Source organism: Hydra vulgaris, chromosome 15, assembly GCF_038396675.1.
Source record: "Hydra vulgaris chromosome 15, alternate assembly HydraT2T_AEP".
NCBI lineage: Eukaryota > Metazoa > Cnidaria > Hydrozoa > Anthoathecata > Hydridae > Hydra > Hydra vulgaris.
In genome coordinates, this window is record NC_088934.1 from 20,306,856 (window position 1) to 20,328,615 (window position 21,760).

Consider the following 21,760-nt stretch of genomic DNA (forward strand, 5'->3'; position numbering starts at 1 on the left):
AGTATAGCCTCCTTCAAAGTTGTCGCTGACGTCGAGTTTGCTTTTGCTACTTCTGCTTTCAATTTTACCCAGCAATTTTCGATCGGGTTTAAATCCGGTGATGAGCCAAGCCACGGAGCAAGAACATTGATGGAATTCACTTAAAACCATGTCTTGACAATCTTTGCCTGATGACATGGCGCGCCGTCATGCATAAAGATGTCACAGTTGCCGGTTCTGAGCCAAATAGGAACATTTTCCTTTATTATTTGCAAATAATTAACAGCTTTGATAGTTTCACCTGGCGGCATGAGATGGATTCCCACTCGACCTCTGGCAGTAATTGCTCCCCAAATCATAATTGCAGGGCAATGTTTTACCACTGGAGCAACATAACGGGCATGTAGCGTGTGTTTGGTGGCTGCCAAACATTCACTTTATGCGTAGCAAATTGTTTCACCTGCAATTCGTTTGAGAACATGACACATCGCCACATTGCCACAGTCCAATTTTTATGTGCTTTACAAAATTTGAGGCGGTCACGAAAATTTTTCTGAAATAGCCATGGCTTTAATGCAGCGCGATAGGATCGAAGACTGAAATCGTCCACAAGACGTCGCTGAACGATGCGAGAGCTCACACTCACATCAAGAGGCAGTTCATTGAGAATTTGTGAAGATGATGCCAGTGGGTCCTTTGTGGCTGCACGGCGGATCATAGCGTCAGTTTTTGATGTGGTACATCTCGGTCTGCCTCTGGATCTTCCTGCAGTGCTGGTGGCTGTTGACTTGATGTGCTGAATGACATCATGAACCGTTGTCTTTGGCATTTGTAAACGTGCGGCAATTGCACGTTCAGACTTCTCGTCTTCCATCAAAAGTTGTATTTTAGCATGTTTTCCAGGTGATGTTGTTGCCATAGTCAAATGTAAATAGTAATTCACAGCCACGCATGCGATGGTATATATAACAATGGTACAACTATTTTGATTGGCTGATAACTAGCCAATCATACATGCAAAGCGTGATAGTGAAATTCCGAGGAAAGCGCCTACACTACAATGTATAGTGTATACATAGATAAACAATGCGCGGTCGGATCTTTTTGGCCAGCACTGTATGTAAGAGTTTATGAATGTTTTAATAATATTTAGTATCCATTCTATTTTTTGTAGATGCATTTCTGCTTTACATAAAAGTTGGGATTATATATGTAGTTATGAGTTTATTGTTTTGTTTTGTTTTTTATAACTTTATAGCTAATAAATTTAAATTAATTTGTCCCATGAAAAAAAAGTACAGGGTTTTGCATTAACTAAAACTTTGAAGATTAATATATTTTTTCAGATATCACAATTTGTAATGCATAGATCATCCAGGTCATATTTGAACAATCAGGAAAATTGTTTGGGTTTAATATCCGGAAAAAACCCGGAATATATTTTCCCTTATTTTCCTCCGAATTTTTCTTTAGGTTGAAATGTTGCAGATTTTTTTTCAAACTTTTCCTAATTTTTATATAAGTGATGAGTGAAAAAGCTTAAAAAACAAATAACATGTTACAACCAAAAATCCAGAAAATCTTTGAAAATGAATATCTCTTGAACGGAGTTATCAATTTTTAAAACTTAAAAAGCAAATTAACAAAAGATTTGCATTTTACAAAATAAAAAAAATTATTTGTTTATCAGCACATTTTGCCCAACACAGCCAAACCTTGTAAAGGTACTCGCCCCAAGCCTATATAACTTAGATAGATTTTTTTCATACAATACTCTACTTGATTTCTTAGTTGGGAGAGATTTTTTGCTTGCTAATTGTCTGAATATTTTAATTTCAGTCCAAAAATCCTCGATCGGACATAATTCGGGTACATTAGCAGGGTTTATGTCTCTTGGCACATATTCAATATTTTTGCCTTTAAGGTAATCTTGTACTTTGTCTAAATAGTGTGTGTATGCTAGATCAGGCCAGAACACAACTTTGTTGTTTTTATGAACCTTGTTGATGAACTTCTTTATTTTAACCATGCATTTGGAAAAGTACACATCCTTATCACTGCTTGACCCATAGGAGTGATGCAATGTATTGAGACCTCTCTCTCTGACAAGGCTTTTCAAACTAATAATTTTGGCTCATATTTGCTTTTTCTTTTGAGCTTGACCTCATTAGGAGTTGTGTTGGGATCAGAAGTACAATATTCTAAATTGCCCGAAAGCTCTGTGTAGCACCAAGGAAAATACAATTCATCATCAATTATCACAATTTTTTTCTGGAAAAGTGCAACTAATTTATGGCACTTTGGATGCACAGCAGCTTTCTGAGCCAATGTTATTTTTGACACTTAAGTTTTTTTATGATACCGAGTGCTCGTCTTTTTTTTTCGCTTTATCGGTTTCTTAGGCTTTTTTTTGCATGATTTTCAACTTTTCTTGTTGGTCCTATATTGATCTCCTTTTGTTGCATTATATTGTACATGGTAGATTTCCATACAAAAATGATTAACAACAAACATTTTCTTCTCTTCTGGATGCAAATCCAGAAAAGTGTACACTCGTTTACGGAATGCCTCTTGATTATTCAATCTTTTAGACATGTTGAATTAGATTCTGAAAAAAAAGACTGGTATATTGTAGAGGAATAAATTTGCAAAATAAAAGGTAGAATTATAAAATTATAAAAATTGTTAGACATAAATTGAAGCTACATAATTTGTCTGGATTTTTAGTTGTAACATGTTATATTACAAAAATATAAACCTAAACTTGTATATATGGAAAACAGTTTGGATATCAGGAAAAACTAAAAGTTGAAAAAAATATCTGGAATTCCGGAAATATCTCGAAAAAGATAATCCCTGGTGATGCTTAATTTAACCTAATTCAACTTAATTCAAGCTGTCACAACTAACTACTTTATGCTTGGTCAGGAATAGAGTGGAATCACACCCGATTCCCAACCAAGCCTGTAACTGGATTACAAGCTTTTTTTGAGCTGGCTGTACAAAAAAAAAATTTAATCTACATAGAAAATTGACTTCTAATGCAAAAACTGTTTTTAATTTAATAACTGTGAATATAAATTTAATTTCTACACCTTTACAATATAAATTTAAGTATAATATCAGACGGTTGAAAAATATACAAACTCATATGCACATATTAATGAGAATATTAATGCTACTGGCTTTGAAACTGAGTTCAAATAAAAGTTGAAGTCATTGACTGATAAATTTAAATAATATTAGATTTAAAAAAAAAAAAGTAAGCATATATTTAAATTAAGGTTATCAAAACTAATTTTGAAATCCTTTGTAATTATTTTTATATAAAAAATATATAAAAATTGTTAATGTAGTAAATATTCTTACCTAACACTTTTCATTGAAGAAAAGCTAACTCTCTTTTTTGTTTTCTTCTGATTAGTTAGTGTCAGCTCACTAAGACAAATTAAATTATTTTAAAATTGAATGTGACACTTTGTTATAAATATAATGATGTTGAACCAACCTGGTCTCATCCTAAAAAGAAAAAGAAAATAAGTTATTTATTACTGATATAAATAAACTCTAATTAAAATTACAAATTAATTTAGAAAACACAAAGCAAGTAACTCTTTACACAATGATAACAAAATAATTCTTGAGAAAATAAGCATTACATGAAATATATCAATAATACTTTTAAAAAATATCTATATTGTAGCTGTTAGAAATGAACCTAAGAAGTATATTAAAAACAGTAAAAAGAAACCAGGAAAAAAACCAAACAACATTGTTAGTTTCTTTCAATGCGAAAAACCTGTTAAGTTAAAACATTAAGATGAGTTACAAAAATAAAACACTAGTCGGTATAGTAGTAGAGTGCTAGCTGCATAAGTGAAAAGTTTTGAGTTTGATCCCCACTAAGTCCCCGGTAGTACTGTGCTCAACTTGCTTCTGTATGTATGTATGTATATATATATATATATATATATATATATATATATATATATATATATATATATATATATATATATATATACATATTATATATATTATGTGTATATATATATATTTATATATATATATATATATATATATATATATATATATATATATATATATATATATATATATATATATATATATATATATATATATATATATATATATATATAAACTCTGATTCACGCTCAACAAAGCTGCAACCAACCAATATTAAGTTGGAGGTTACTAGGAAAAATAGAATAGAGTTATAGAGCAAGGAAATGGTTGACAGAAGACTTTAAATGTTATAGGTTGTATGAGTCAGAAAAAAATGAAAATGTACGTCATAAAAGACAAATAAAAGTTTCAAGAATGCGCAGGGACAGATACAGTAAACAAATAAGACATAGCTGAATAATGGGTCAAGCAATAATGAGTTTTAGTAGAGATAAGAACTCCTTTAAGCAGCAACCATGATGCAACTTTATGATGATGGGAAAGAGGCTCAAGCTTAGCAGATCGAGCAGGTCCAACTAAGTTTACAATACGCTTTTAAACCTTGTCTAGAAGAGAAAAAGCATCATTAAAAGAACCAGCCAAAATATAATAACAGTATACCATACAGGGAGGAATAAAAGATTTGTAGAGGTAGATAATGGAATCAAGGGTTTCTTTGTCAAGACAGGAGTATAAAGTTGAGTCATCAGCAAAAAGAGCTACTTTAGAAAGTTGTCTAGAAGATAAGAAACAAAACTTTGAGATTTGATAATCTCAAAAACTTTCCCAGATACCGATTAGATAGACAATTGGGGTCAGAATGTCCACTGGAGTTTTTGAAAATTGGAACAACAGATGCCATTTTCCAGTAGGCAGGAAAACAAGACTTATTCATGCACTTTTTAAATAGTTAGAGATAAAGAAGTAGTTAAAGAAAGTTTGGAGAACAATTTTGTAAGACTATGACAGAGATGTTGTCTGGACCACAAGCTGTAAAAGAGTTTAATTGAGATATGACATTAGCAAAAGAAGCTGGAGCAATTTGAATGTCTAACAATAGGTTAACCTGTTTAATTGTAATGGAAGAAAGAGAATGGCCATAATGTTCAAGAGTCGAATTTGAAGAAAAGTTTCTCACAAACAGTTCTGCCTTATACTTGGAGAGGTAATAAGATCAGTCCCATAAATAAGAGATGGAATGTTAGACCTTCCCTTGTTAATGACATTGTTGAAGGTTTTCCAAAAGTCTCTAGAGCCTAACTTTTGAAATAAGATACGAGATTTGGCAAACTAAGAATAATGGAGCTTAGCATCAGACAGCACCTTTTTACATTGATTTCTTGCAATAGTAAATAGCTGTTTGTTCTCAAGAGAGTTGTTCTTTTGAAAATGATGTAAAAAATGATTAAGACAAAGTATAGCAGCTACACAAGGTGAAACCATGATTAAAATGAGGCCTGACTTGAAAACATACAAAAACGAATAAAAGCTTTCATTCCTGCTTGAATCCAGTAGGTTACTTAGGAGGCGCATTTATCAGCTGAGAGAGAAAAGATCAGCCCAATGATCGTTATGAAAATTATGAAAAGAATCCCAATCAGCTTTAGGGTAGTAGGAAGTAGTGCAATGATAGGGTAAGTCAAAAAAGAAATACAAGATGAAAGATTTATAGAGATCATTGCATGGTCAGAACCACCAAAGGGAGAAAAGGGAGAAACTGAACACAAGTTTTAGTCAGAGATAAGACATAAATCAAGGAGTGAAGGTAAGTGATTAAGATTGTCAGGAAAACGAACCACTTTGTTATTTTTTTGAGTAAGAGATTGAGAATGCAGAAGTTATAGGCTTTATTGCTAGCAGGGTCAATGGCGTTAGAGCCAAGCCATTCAATAAGCATTAAAGCCACCAATAACAACAATATTGCCAGAGGGGTAAAAAGTGAGGGCATGGTCAATTTGATCAGAAGTTACATCGAAAAAAGTGCAGTCTTGGGAAGAAGGAAAACAATAAAGAACAAAGAAAAAGGTGATAGAGTTAAGAGGCGCGAAGTGAAATTACATAATAGAATGGTCAAAGGATTCGAACCCGATTTCATGACAAATAGGTGATTTGATGTATATGTATACAGCCAATCATGTGACAATTGGTGTCTTTACGAATAAAAGGATAGTACCAATCAACACTGTGATCTGAAGGAATAGCAGAATTTAAATTAGACTCACTAAGAGCAAACAAGTCTGGTGAATTTGGCAAAAGGTATAATTTAACTGATGGAAGGTTGCTTTGCAGACCACAAATATTTATAAAACATACATTAAAACAATTAGGTGGTAAAGATGGTTTTATATATTAAAAATTTTGGGTTACTTTTGGCATGACTTGAGTTTAAAGAGAATTTGACTCATACATAGATAAAGCACGGCCTCTTAAATAATGTGCTATGCAACCTTCTCAGTAAAAACCTATGAGTAGAGTCAATAAGATTCAGCATTCATCATCCTAGGCAGGAAACACAGATTTAAATCTATGCCAGCCTAATAGATAAAGAGAGGGTTCCAGGCTGGTTAGCAGAATTATTTTGCTTACCCCTGAAAGTCTTTGCCTTTTGACAAGACAGTACCTGGATGCAGTTAACATCTGCCCAAGATGAGTACTTTTATCAATACACTATCTCTAGCCTTTACTCAACCAAGAGCCCCTAAGGCAGGGGATTTTTAAGTCGGAGTTTGTTTTTCCTAGCTTTTGCCTAAAAAACCACACCCTACAAGGCAGCAAGACATGAGGCCAGTAGTACTGGGCTACATGATACCAGTAGCAGGGTGATCCCGATGATTCTGAACCTGACCTGTCCTGGAGTAGTAGTATAAAGGAGTTACTTCCTGCAAACAGTTTTTTAAAACACTAGGCATGGCATTTTGGAAACGCTTTAGGAAAAACACTACATCTAACAAAATACAAGAGACCAAGGTGAGAGTAGGTTTTAAAGTACCCTAGTGGTGTGGTCTTGTTCGCTAATAATTGATACTTAACTGAAACTATAGCAGAGTACGTTGAAGTATCAAGACAATTTGTCTTTTTGTTAACTATGATGTTCATCATGCTGAAGGATTTCGAATATTTATTCTTGAGAAATATTTTTCAGCATTACTTCCACGGTATATGTAATTGGAATGGCCATACATTTTTTTATCTTTCAGGTTTAAAAATTTCAACTTTGTTTCAGTTATATTTTTTATCAACTTTGGCTTAATAAAACAAGTTAAAATTGTTTATAGCAGTTTGATTTGCTCATATTAAATCCAAAGAACTAATGGTTCTTTTTGTTAAAAAATTAAAATGAATGACTTAAAAATAGAAAGAATTTCAACCTAAATATTAACATAAATTAATGTGTCGCTACGTCAGAAAAATAAACTTTTATTTATTATTATTATTTAACTTTATTTAACAACAGATTTTACAAATATATTATATAAACTAAGTCACAGTAAAATATTGACTATATAAACCGATGAATGTGACCTTTAACCACATTTCAGCTAGAGATCCACGTGTGACCACATGAAAATTTGTTCTTATTATAGTAGCTTTATTATTTTTTTATTTTTATTTCATTCATTCATTTTATTCATTTCTTTTATTGATGAGATAGTTTGCATGGGCATTCAAACTTCTACACTATATTTTTTCTCAAAACTTATAATGTTGGTTGAGGAAGAAATGTCTATTGGGATCAAACTCTAAATTAATGGTCCTAGATAGCAAAGTGAATGTTTTCTGTACAACTCCGATTTAATTTGAGGGGTACTAAAGTAAGCATTACTTTGTGTATTGAGTGTTTTCTTATTAACAAATATAATGTCACTTAGTAAGCTTTCGTTAGGACCATTTTTAATTTTGAACATCTTTATAGCTGAAAATTGCAAATTTTTTTGATGTACTGAGAATTATTCTTCTCTAAAAGTTTTCGAATGTTAAAAAGCTTTTAGAGAAGGTCAAGATACTGAACTACTCTTCTAAAAAAAGTTTTTGATTTGCTTTTGTGCAGACTTGAGTGAGATGTTTATTAAAAATTAATTTGTTGTCTGTAGTTACTCCAAGTAGTTTTACATCATTTTCTTCCCAAATTTGATTACAATCAATATGTGCCCAAGTTATTTCATGTTTATGTCCCACAACTATTAAATGGCATTTTTTAGGATTAAGTTTTAGAACTACTTTACAACCAACAAGAGCGGACATTGTAATCATTACTTATAACATTTAAAAAAAACCTGTCACAATCTGTATTTTAAGTATCATCCAATCAGGTTCTTTGTCTGAGAGTGCAATTGAAACCGGAAACAAAGAAATCAAAACTGCACAAGTTAGTCATGCACCTCTTTTTTTCCAGAAAACCCTAGGGATACAGTTAATTATTTGTTTGTGACATTTGATATGTACCTCTATTGAGTGTTTTTTTTTAATGTTATTTTATTGTTAGTAGTTTTTTGGCAAAGAAATCTCAATATAGTTTATAATAATAATTCAAAGTTTTGTTGTTTTTTGTTTTTAAAAAATATTTAAGAAATAATTTAATTAATTTTAACTAGTAATTAACTAATCTAGAAAGATCTATATCATGAACTAAAATGTTATACTGATAAGCTGTTCTGCGTTGAATTTTTAAAATTATGGCTATTTTCATAGCCACAAATTATTAAAAACAGCTATTAGAATGTTGAGAAACTTTGTAAAAAACTAAAGAACAAAGAATCAGATGATAGCAGATTTGTTTATAATTTTAATAAGTTTATATTTAATGATATTGTTTTAAAATTTCTAAAAAAGTTTGTAAAATTCTATAAAATATCATTTTCCTCATTTTGTATTAGAACGACGCGTAGCGCATGGGAGGGGAAATTTATTAATTTTCAGAAAATTTTCCCACCCACCCCATGCTTATTAAGATTCCCCCAGCCCCTCCTGTTTAATAATTTTTATCTGTTTTAACAAAAAAAACAACATAAAACTATAAAAAAAAAAAAGTATCAGTCGCTGATAAGATTAAAAACTTTTAGTGTTGTTAGACTTTAAAAATCACAGAGGTTAAGAAAATCTCTTTTCCAAATCTCTGCTTTTCTTTTAGAAAAGGTTTTTGTTTATTTCTCACCATAGTATAAAACATATATAAACATATTAAATCCTATTGAAACTATAATGAAACAGCTGTTAAAAATGCACATAATTGGTAAAATCTGATATATTGGAAACTAGATTACTTAATGGAATTGCGTCTTTGATAAATAAATAAATGCATTAAAAGCCTTTTGGTGTTTACCATAACAAGTCACAATGACACATAGTGTTTTAATACAACTCTATTAGCTTTGTCGCAAAAATTTGCTACAAGTATACCAAGAACCTTCTCATTTTTTGTCAAGAAGCACTCATCTATGTTAGGGAAAACATTTTTAATTTCATACCATAAACAAGCTCAGCATGAAAAGCTTCACCTAATCCTTCTTGCAGCTTTTTTTTTTTCTTTTCAAAGCAGTTCTAAACAGTTTCAAATTTTTCAAAACACATGAATTTTTAGACATTTCCTTTGCGTATTCAATCATATAGGATGTTAAAGATATTGGGAAATTGTGTTCACAAATAAATGCATGTGTTATAACTTCTGCATTTGATGTCTGTTCTTGAAAACTTGCAATAGTTTTAATAGTAGGCTTTACTTTAAATGTACAAGTACTGCCAATATGCACATTATCTGGAGTGCGGTATGCAATTTACATGTTTATTTTAAATTATGTTTATAAAAAATGACACCAGTATAGTTTCGTTTGACTTAATCGTTGCATAGATTTGACAATGTATTTTAGATTTTGAGTGGCTGAGTAAAGATTTTTTACCTTCCCATAATAAAAGTATTTACTACATATTGTGCATCGTCCCAAAACATTATGATACAATTATAAATTTTAGTATTTAGTTAGGGAATAAACTTACTGCTCCAGCTCTATCTTATATACTCTTCATAATAACCTCATATAGCCAATTCCAGCGAAACTTGTCTTTAATGTTTTTGTATATAATAATATCTCAGCAATGTCAGATAAACTTTGAACTTGCATTTTAGATCTTTTGCAATAACAAGAATTTTTTTACAAATACTGGATTTTTACTTTTTGATAGTATTAATTGACAAAAAAAACTTATGTCAATTTTTAAAACTTTTTTAAATTTACATCAATTTACTTCTTACAAAAATGAATTTCTTATATTTAAACAGCTTATTTGAATGATTTAAAATTCCATTACAATTAATTATTTTATATTCCAACAAAATAAAGTTATTGCAAAAAAGGATATTGTGAAAATTTCAGTTATAGAAAACATAGTTGCTTAAATGTAAACATTGTCGAATTTAAAATTTTATATAACTTTATCACAAATCAATAACTAAGGATCATGTCATCAGTACAATTATTTTTAAATTTATTTAAAATTTTTTTTACTTATATACTTTTTTAATTTATTTATTATTACCATTATTTTGTGTGTCTTTTATATTGTTGGAGGTGCCTTAAGTGAACATAAGTTACTTTATGTTTGTAATTTAAATAAACAGATTTGCTAATATATAAAATGAATTGAAAATTAAATAAATAGTAAATATTTTACTAAATGCTTATGTTTGTATTCAAATAGTAATTGTCTATTCAATAAAATGACAATAATTTTTTGAATGCAAGACAAAAGCATAATAACTATTAAGCAATTTACAATAAATATTTACAAATATCATAGTAGTTGCAACTCATCCATTTATAAAAATTTTAAACAAAATAGTTTTTCTTAGCGTAACTAAACAGTGACGTATCCAGGCCAATTTTGATACCGGTATACCAGTATGGGCTCACAAATTTCTGTCTAAACTCAATTTAGAACAATCTTATATTAGCACCAAGTTTGTCATAAAAAAATTAAAAGAAAAAAATTCTTTATTATTTATTGTTTTGCTGTTTTGTAATAAAATTTGTTATGATATTTATGATGATAAAGTTTGTTATGATAATTACAAAATTGTTATTAATGTTGTTTAGTAAAAGTAACATTTGAAAAATTACTTTTAAAACAGATTATTAATGTATTTTAAGTCAATCAGAATGCTTAATTCGAATTCACATGGATAAAATATGGAATATGTTACAATTGAATTAAAATGTAAAATGCACGTTTTAATTGGATTAAAATATAAAACACTTAGCATTTTATACTTTTAAATAAAAATATTAACTTGTTTAAAATACTCTTAATATAAGTTTCTCCTTCACTTACATTTTTATAACTGTAATTTACAATGCAATTAAACTCTATAAGCTTTAAACTTTCTTATTTCAAATAACAGCAAAACTGCATTAAAAATATTTTAAATAAAATGTTTTTTAAAACATAATAACATTATAATAATCATAACATTATAATAATCATAATAACATTATAATAATCACACCAAAAAACTTGATTTGAAAAGTAGGATTAGAATAACAAAAAAAAAAAGTGATTAACTTTTGAATGAATTAATTAAAATTTTGAATGAATGGACCTTATTTTGCAATAAATACGCTATGTAATAAATTTTTTTTTAGTCTATATAAAAGAAACATACAAATATCGTTTATTAAATGTTATCGTTAACACTTTTCTTGCGAGTACTCGCAAAGGGTACTCATGGGAGAAGCAATAAGGAAATAAATTTGATTTTATTATTATATATTAGTTAGCGAATAAAGCATATAAATGAAATTTAGCAACGAATCGATGTTGGCGTTAGAGCTGTCATGTTGTAATAAATGTAACATTATTTTGGTTGAAAATTTATTTTTTCATTAAAAAAGGTCCTCTAAATGTAGGCAGGATTTTTAGACTGGTATGCCCAAAAAATTTCTGGATAGGTGACTGCTAAAGTAACATACGTTCATAATTTTATATATTCAAAGAATTTCCTTTTACAAGACGCTTCTTTAAATCAACTCGTTACTTTTGGATAAAACTAAACAAAGTTAATACAAAATAAGTTGTATTTAAAAATCTTTGTTGCGGTACCAGGTTTAACAATAGCAAGAGGGTAGGATGAGGGGGAGGCACAAACCTTACCCCCCCCCCCCCCCCCACACACACACACACACCATTTTTTTTTACAATGATTTTACTTTTAATGCTAGATTATTGTTAATAATGATAATGCCATTATTTGAACAATTATTTCAGTAAAATATAACATTTTTATTTATTAAAAAAAAAGTTTTTTTGGAATAAATATCTTTACATTTTTTAAACCATCAATACAATATTATTTAAAAAAATAAATTTAAGGAATTTATAACAAATAAATAACAAATGGTCGAAGTTTTGTTAGTTTTTTAAGCAAAAAATGAAACAACTGAGATTATCAAGTTTCAAATAAAATATTTTAAAAAAGTCCATTGTTGTAGTGCACCCCTAGCAAAAAAGTAGATGAACTAAATTTAAAAAATCTATTTGAAACCAATATAAACCAATCATAAATAAATATTATTAATAAATCCTAAACATGAGACAAAAAATATAAAAATACCATGTTGTTTCCATTTGCTTCCATTTTTGCTTTCATTATCTAACATAGTAATAAGAATTAGTATTAAAATAATCAAAAAAATATCTAAATCAATTGCAAGATTTTTTTTTTTCTTGATGACCTTATATTTAATAAAGTTTTTAAAATATTATTTTAAAAGAACTAAGAAACTAGAGCTTGCTAAAATTAGACGTGGCTTAGACAACTTGAGACAACTATCAGGGCTTTCAATTACTCTACTAGATTATTTTGTACATTTAATTACAACATGATTTTTTACACATATAATAGTATACCTTAAGTAACACCTTCAAAAATTGCCATTTATTGATTGTATTAAATATCACAGATTATAATTTTTAAGGATTAAGCATTTGGTACTGCAATGCAAGTCCCTTCTAAAGTCTCTAGCCTTTAGAAGGGACTGTAATAGACAAATATATTATTTTTATTATTCAATCTTGTATTGTTATTTTATTATAAAGTTCCTACATAATGAAAACTATTAAATATACATGAAGTATTTATTTTACTACTCTATGAGCTAACTATATACCAATAATATTTAAAAAAAAGTATGTGGCTATGAAAATACCTGTTTTAGTAGGTCTTTTTAAAATAGTTAAAGGGTTTTTTAAAAACTTTAATAAACCCTTTAACACTTTAACATTCTAGAAGGGTCTTTAAACTTTTTTTTTTTTTTTTTTAAAAAAAAAACCTTTAGTAAGGTTTTTGCTCAAATTTTTTTCAAAATAGCAATACAGTTAAATTCTAAAAAATTTGTGTGTCATTGATTACATTACAATAAGGAACAGAGTGTCATATACTTACCATCATGATGACGATGATCATGATGCGCAGTGGGCAAAACAGTGGGACAAACAGTGAACATTGCTCAAAAATCAATGTTACCAAAATAAATTTAAGTTAGTTGTTATTGAAAGCTAAATAAATTTCCATTTGATTAAAAAAAATTAATTCAAAAGCATGATTTGTTCAGGAAATATACTAGTTTGAATAACATAAATATGTTTCAAAAGATATGTAATAGGTATAAATGATTCATAAAAGTCATTTTTGGCATTATATAAGAAAAAATGTCACTATATAAGCAGTGCTTATATGATAATTGTATGTAGAAACAATCTTAGACTGCAGTTTACGAAAATGTGAATGTTAACTTCATAGATCATTGCACAAAATTTTTATTAATTTTATATTTAAATTCATTCTTGGGAGCTAATTTTAAATAATGAGGAAAGTGGTTTGGGAAATCTTTATGATTCAGGGTTAAAAGGTAATAACAAAATATTAAGATTGATACATACAAGACTCTTAAGAAAAAACTCCTAAATTGTCAATTTAACAGACACTATTAACTGAATGTGGATATCATCTAATCAAATTTTTTTTGACAAGAGATACAAGTCAAAATCATTCTGCAAATTTTGGTATGAATGAGGACATTCTGATGAATATTGTCATTAACAAAATATCTCTTATAACATTGTAATTGAAGACAACACATACTTTAAAATGTTAACATATGAATAAATTACGTATTTTAGTACTTCTTTTGATAATTTTTATTGTTTTTGTCATTGATGTACCTATATTATCTTTGAATTACAAAATATACATACATATTTATAAATATTTATATGTATTTTTGTTAAAATCTATAAGAAAGCAAAATTTATGAAATTTTCAACATTTTGTTTTTTTAAATTATGACCTAAATATCCTGCAGCAAATTTAGTTTTTCCAAAATTTCCACCTAAAAACCTTTCCAAAAAGTCTTAAATCAACCCCATAGCACTTTGCGTTCAAAAATTATGAAAACAGTTGTTTGGCCCACTGTGTGATGATGATCATTATCATCATAACGATCATGATGATGATTAGAGATGGAAAAAAATGTGTTTTTTTCCTTATACAATTTTAAAGGTCAAAAAACGTGTTTTTTTGGTAATTCTGCTTTTTTAAGCAACTATTTTAGCTCTTTTTGGCATAAATTTTGGAATAATTTTCCTTAATTCTAGTATATTTTTATTATATGATCATTAAAAGCACAATAACATGTATAAACACTAATTTAACTTAAATTTTTAAGGAAAAATTGAATTAGCTATAAGTTAGTTATATATCATGGGAATGTTTATTTGTCATGTTGTACTCCCTAACAACTGTGATACTCTCATTATATATAGAAACTATTCTTATCTTATAAGAAAGTTACCATTTTTATTTTGATATTGTAAATATATTAGTATATAATACCTGCCAATTTAATATCAGACTTAAAATGGTCAAAGAAATAAGCAATCTATGGAGATTATTTATTTCTTTGAGCATTAGTATATCGTGAAGTAATTTAGTCTTACATTGTTTGTTTGTTATATTTGTCAAAAAAAATATATTGCTAGAAGGCCTTTATAAAAAAAGCCCTATACTGAATTTAATTTCAAGGAACATTTAAAAATTTTGAATTATTATTTAATAAGTTTCCCAGACCACCTTTATCTGATAATTCATAATTTATTTATTCATAATTTATTTTTTTTATCAGCATTTTTTTTTAAATTAGTCTAGACATTTTAGTATAGTACTATACCAGGCCACTTGCTAATTTTGTTAACATGCTTTTTGTTATTCAACATGTTAATTTTGTTAACATGCGTTTTGTTGTTCAAGTTCAATTTTTAGACATGATCTTATGGCAAAAGGAACATTTAACTTTTTCCATTTTGCTAATTTGGTTTAGAGGTTTAAATAAATAGGCAACTAAGGTTTTATATCTGCCCCTTGTATGGAGAGCTTAACCATAATTGACTACCAACAAGAAGAACAAAAAGAAATCGCTTAATAACTCAAAGATATCTTTTAAATTATTGAGCGATTGAAAGCTCTATATATGTATGTATATATAGACATTACGGTGCCTTAAAACATAGTCATAGTATTTAAATAATCTGGAATTGCAAGCCGTTTTCTATAGGCTTCTTAAGATAACTTGAACTTTATGGGGTGATCGAACTTAGAGTGCATCAAATATTTTTTAAACAACATTTTATGGCACAGACTTTGAAAATTTGAATGAACTTGATTCTGTTATAGCTGCTATCGAGTTGCTATTTTTGGAGACAGACCTCAATTTTAGTTCAAATATTAGGCTATCTAGTTCAATTTATCCTAACCAAAGTGAAGAAAGAATATTTATGTGTTTGTTTTGCAAGAAATGATGTATATATTTTTTAATTTTTTTTTAATTTTGAATTCACCTCCTCGAGAGGCTGCTAAAGTTGTGACTGCAACCCTCTCTCAATTCTATAACTCCAAAACACGAATCTTGTTGAACAAGGCCACTGCATGGAGAAACGAGCTGAGTGCGGTACTACCAGGAACATGGTATATCACAAGGTGACTTGTCACCTCAACGCCAAACACAAGGACAAGATTACTGATAAACAATTTAGTAAAGAATAAAAGAAAGCAAAGATTATTCTTAATCCTATTAGGTTTTAAAATTATTTATCCAGATTGCAGAAAAGCTTGCTTTAGATAAATGGTACTCTGCTATAAGCTAAATTTAAAAATTTTAAATTTAGTATAAATATTTCAAGTATTTTAAGAAGTCATTACAGTTTAATTCCTAGTAAAAATGTAACTAATTCATTTGATGGAAATGCTGAAATTTGTTACTGCTGATTCTACAAAATATTTTCTGAAGCAATATTTCTTTTTAAAACTTAGCCAAAATTGTACTTTTCTTTCATATTTTGAAGTATTGAATCTTGTCTTTGTTTATCTGAGTGGTACCTCTTTTATCAATGATATTATAATGTTTAAGCATGTATCCCACTACATTACTTAACAAAACATTCTATTATGACTTTAGTGGGAATGTTTTTGGTACCTCTAATTTTACAATTGGTTTTAGTTCTAATATGTCTAATATGTATCACGAGCAGTGTTTATCATATTTACTTGCTGCTAAATATGCATGATCGTCTGAAACTTTATTTTACATTGTAAAAGATAAGCTGAAAGCTTTCAAGATTTAAAAAAGTCAAGCTAAATTGATATATAATGGTGAATTTTTAATACCCTTTGAGTTTAGCAAAAACTATAGCTGAATTCATCAAAAACAAGTTTAAAGTGCTTATTGGAGACAATCTATAATAACAAACTTCACTGTTGCTGTTTATGGTAAAGATTTTAAAAACATGGTTACTTATTTAACAGATAAAAATGATTACAGCAAAACATATATTCCAGTAACTTCTGGTGTATCTCAAGGTTCTATCCTTGGTCCTGTTTTGTTTCTCATCTACATTAATGATCTTCCAGACAACCTTATATCTGAAGTACCTCTTTATGTTCATAAGTCAACTTATACCCCTCTTGAAAAAAAGTCTTCTCTTTTTGATAACTTAGAACAGGAAGCCAATCTTGAATCTGATCTCACTTCTGTAACAGATTGGGGCTCACAGTGGTTTGTAATTTTTAAATCCAACAAAACTCAGTTATTTACTGCAAACTGTTGACATTCCTAAATTAATAAATGGAAACCCTCTTACTGAGTCCTCTTCTTTACACTTTCTTGGATTATCATTTACTATTGACCTTTCATGAAAACATACATCCAATTGATTGCTAAATTAGCAATCAATTCCACTTCTTTTTATTGTGCTCACCATTTTCTTACTCATGATTCTATTCTCTACCTCTACAATTCTCATATTCGTCCTTGTATAGAATACTTTTGTCATATTTGAACTGGTTCTTCTAATGATGCTCTTTCTCTTCTATACAAGGTCAAAAAAAAGCATTGTAAATATAGTTGGACTCAAAAAATTTTGTCTAGTTTCTTTTCCCGCATTTTAACCCTTTGAAACTCTCTCTCCCATCTTCATGTTTTCTTGATTCATACAATCTACAATTCTTCAAGCCTTCTATCAACCATTTCCTTGCTATATAACTATTTTTTTTTTAATTGTAACTCCCAATTTAATAGTGGTTGCTTGCAGCCTTGTGAATCAGAATAAAATATGTACATATATAAATACAGCTCTTGGAATTAAGGTTGCATTTGGCAATGCCTAATGCCAAATCGCTGTCCTTGTTTCATTGTTTTATGGTAACCCCTTTGTGGCAAACTTTTTTGCCAACCTACTGCCATCCTGTTTGAAATCTGCAATTTATTGCCGACTACATTTTTCTATTTTCCTATTAAATGTAATTAAATATAATAAATGTAAATAAATAACATTTAGTGTGTCAATATTTAACACTAAAGGGCATTTCCAAAAAATCACGCACGGAAACTCGTATATGCTTCATCTATTATTTTCATAATAATAAAACTGGCAATCTCCAATTTGCTCTCATTTAATTCGAACCTGTATAAATATTTTACAAACAAAAAATGGTATACATTAGTTAACAAAGAGTAATCTATGTTTGAAGTGGAATCACGCACAGAATAGAAAAGCTCAAATTGTAGTTAGTAGATAAATAAACTTGAATTCCTTGGAAAATATAAGTTTCAGTGTAATATATTTTTTTTAAATAATGTTTTAACATTAGTAAAGCTTTCCAGAAAGTTACAGGATTGTACTATGTATCATAGAGTCACAGCAATCGTTTAAATGCAGTTCATGAACTATCACGCACGGAAGTTACGCACGGTTGTAAATTTGTTAATTTCATGTAGATATTTTTATTTAAGAAAACAAATTGCTTGTGAGTATTTTAAGTGAAATATCATACTTCTACAACTCATATTTCATATATTTTCAATGAGAAATATCAGTCATCAACTATTTTTATAGCTAAAGAATAGCGTTTTGAAAATTGTTGTTTATTTTCAAACTGTAGCGATATTATTACGCAAAAAAAAAAAAAAAAAATGATCAAAATATATATATTTAATTTATTTAGGTAACCTAAAATATGATAAAAATATTTTAGCATTAATGCTATAAATGTTTTTAAAGAAAAACATAATAGCATTCATATTGCTTTAAGTCCCAGCTTTTAAATGCTAAAACAAAGAAAAATAAAAAATCACACACAGAAATGGAAATTCCCTAAAACCAATTAAGATAAAATTGAGGAAGATAAAATTATCTTAGAAGTTTTTACACAGGACTGCTCTGACCATGTTAACCTTTAGGCATACCAAAATAAAAATAATTTTGGCAAATTTCAGTATTAATTGTCCTATTTAAATCTGAAATTAAAATATGAATATTGCCATTAAAGTTAAATTTAGTAGGTTAAATAACAAGTTTTTAAATATTCTCCAAAAAACCTAAAAAATGGACCCCTGCGTTTTTTTCCAAAAAATGACCAAAAAAAAAAGAACCAAAAAAATGCATCACAACTCTAATGATGATCATGATGATGAGGATGGACTAAAAATTGACTTACCATTGAACTCCTTCTGCTGGATTTTCTTTTTAAATTCTTTGTTCTATAAAGAGGAATATAAAACATTTCTATTACCTAATTTATGACCTCCTAAAGAAATATTGTCAACTTTTCAAAATTATAAATATATATATATATATATATATATATATATATATATATATATATATATATATATATATATATATATATATATATATATATATATATATATTCCTCAAAATTATGCATTAATTATAAATAAACCTAATAAACAAATTTAAAAACTTCAAAACCATATTTACACAAGTTACAACTATCTTAAGACCTAGTTAATTAATAATAAAATAGATTTAAATATAATATTTGAAAATTTTGAACTAAAAGTAAACTATACATTTGATAAAAACAAGTGCTTGTTTTAATGAAGAAAACTTAGTAATATGTGCTATGCCATTATGAAGAATGTTTAACTAAATTAAAAATTATATCAGATACACTTGACCAAGAGATTTTCAGGAAGCTAAGTGTACTTCAAAACTAGGTTGCCACAGAAAAGTTAAGTAATAGTTAAGAAGATTTTAAGGGCTGAAAAACTGAAGCCGAACACATACACACACAAAAGAAATGCAAAAATTGCATTCTTAGAAAGCATTTATTAAAAAAGGACAGAAAAAATATTACTTTGATTAGGAAAATAAAAAGTCAAAATAAGAAACTTGTCAAAACTAGACAAACAAAAAAAAATAACTATCCAAATCAAGAAAAGATATTCTAACAGAAATTAATACCTTATAACATCATCACTTAATCATACCTAAATTATAATACTATTTTGCTTTTTTGATTGTCTATTTACTTTTCACTTCAAAAACTCCAAAACTTTTTTCTAAAGCACATAAATAATAATAAACACTTGAATAAATACGTTCAAACCAAAATTTTAAAAACGCATAAAAATTTGGTTAAAAACAAAATCACCTGTCTGAAACTGTACTTTCCATTTTGAAATTTTTATGTCTAAATATAAAAATATAAAGAAAATTTAATTATTACACTTGTCAATATAAATTTCCTTATATAATTTTTTTTTCTTTTGAATAATTTATATAAAATAAAATTTATTTTTCCATTTTCAAGAAAACCAATTTATAATATTCCTGAAAATGAGCAGAATCTTTTATTATAAAATAGAGAATATATTTTTCTTTTATCAAATAACTCTTATAATTTTTATTCACAAGAATAAAAAACTTTAATATCAAAGTTATTGTTTTTAGTTTTAAATTAGCAAGTCTAAACTGAACAAAACCTTAAAAGAAAAATCACAGAAATTTGATCAATAATAAGCTATAGTTTAAATGTTATTATTTAAAATTTGTAGTGAAAACAAAAAACTTAATATCTAGCTTTGTGTAGTTGGCGATCTAGCTACATTTAGGTAAAGTCTTTGCCACTTAGTTTAGTGCACAGAAGAAAAAAAAATATTTTTTTTTTTCAAATACAAAACAAATTTTTCCAAATATGTTTTGATTTAAATTTTGAAAAAGTGTTAAATGTAAAATCTTTTAAACCTTTCAGAATTAGATTTTGACTTTCTTATCTTAATTTTAATCATCTTTTGAGAAAAAATAAATAAAATGTATACATTTTGAAGGTACACACAATACAAACAAACATAATAAAAGAAAATAATTTTTTTTGAAATGACTAATTTTAAAATGAATCTTAAAATGGCGCCAAAAAATAACAACAACAAAGTATACTTGTTTTGGTGGCGGGTCGTTGCAGCGAAAAGTTTAAAAGCAAAAAGATGTTAAAGCGAATTTTTCCTGTTTTTTTTTTTCATTAACACAGTCTGGTTTATATTAGTAAATTAAATAAAAATTTTATCAACAATTTTATATTAATAATTTCACTACTTTAAGTAATTAAAATAAACAGGGCCTACTAGAGGACAGGGGGGAAGGGGGGGGGGCGAAAGAGACAGTTTGCCCCTGGAGGCAGATATCCCAGGGCCACTAAATGAAAGGAAGGCACTTAAAATAAATAAATAAATAAGGGCCTACATATATAGTATAACGAAATTTTGATAAATGAGGGCGCCATTCAGGGTTGCTGTCCCATGCAGGGTGACGCCTCCCGTCGGCCTAGAAAATATATAAAAAATTCGTTTTTCTTAAATTTTTTTATTTTAACTTTGCTGATAGAAACCGGTAACGTTTTCACTTTAACAACCCTTAACACTTTTTTTATCATTAAAAAAGTAAACAACCATGTCAAATTTATTAAACTGATATTTTTAAACCCAAAAAGGTTTTTCGAATACGCTTAAGTACAGAACTGTTTGCATTTCAACTTGTTTTTTAAATGAGTTTTTATGAAAAAAATTCAATTGCCTTTTTCAAATACCGTAGAAATGTTTATTACAGAAATTTTTCACTACTAAGGTGGTTTAAGGTCAGTCCAAATTTTTATAGTAGTTTGGCTGACCTTCTTCATATTATATTTAAAACAAACTTTTTTTCAAGAATTGTTGGTTGAACTGAATAATGCCTAGCAAAAGTTGTCCCAAATAAAAAAAATTTTATTGACGACATTATGAGGGTTGACATAATTTGGCTTTTAACTAAAAGAAGAATATTTTAAAAAGTAGTACTTAAAGTTATTAAGCACAACTTTTCTAGTTTTCTACAACCTAATAAGTATTGATATTGTCTTCTATAATTGATTCATAAAATGGTTTAGATGGTCAGCTAGAAAATCCGACAATTTGTCAATTCTTTTAACGCCGAACACCTA

The 21,760-nt window shown here is 28.1% G+C and overlaps 1 protein-coding gene across 1 annotated transcript in view; it reads right to left on the reverse strand.

The window, feature by feature from the left end:
* Window positions 1-19,996, reverse strand: part of LOC136092303 (uncharacterized) — a 67,233-nt gene extending 47,237 nt beyond the window's left edge. Inside the window, exons 1-5 of the mRNA XM_065820223.1 lie at window positions 19,940-19,996; window positions 18,980-19,022; window positions 12,545-12,583; window positions 3,488-3,498; window positions 3,349-3,417 (exon numbers count right to left, since the gene is read on the reverse strand). Coding sequence (XP_065676295.1) covers window positions 3,349-3,417; window positions 3,488-3,498; window positions 12,545-12,583; window positions 18,980-19,022; window positions 19,940-19,962 — 185 coding nt within the window. The 5' untranslated portion in view covers window positions 19,963-19,996. The remainder of the gene's footprint in view (window positions 1-3,348; window positions 3,418-3,487; window positions 3,499-12,544; window positions 12,584-18,979; window positions 19,023-19,939) is intronic.
* Window positions 19,997-21,760: the final 1,764 nt, after the last annotated feature.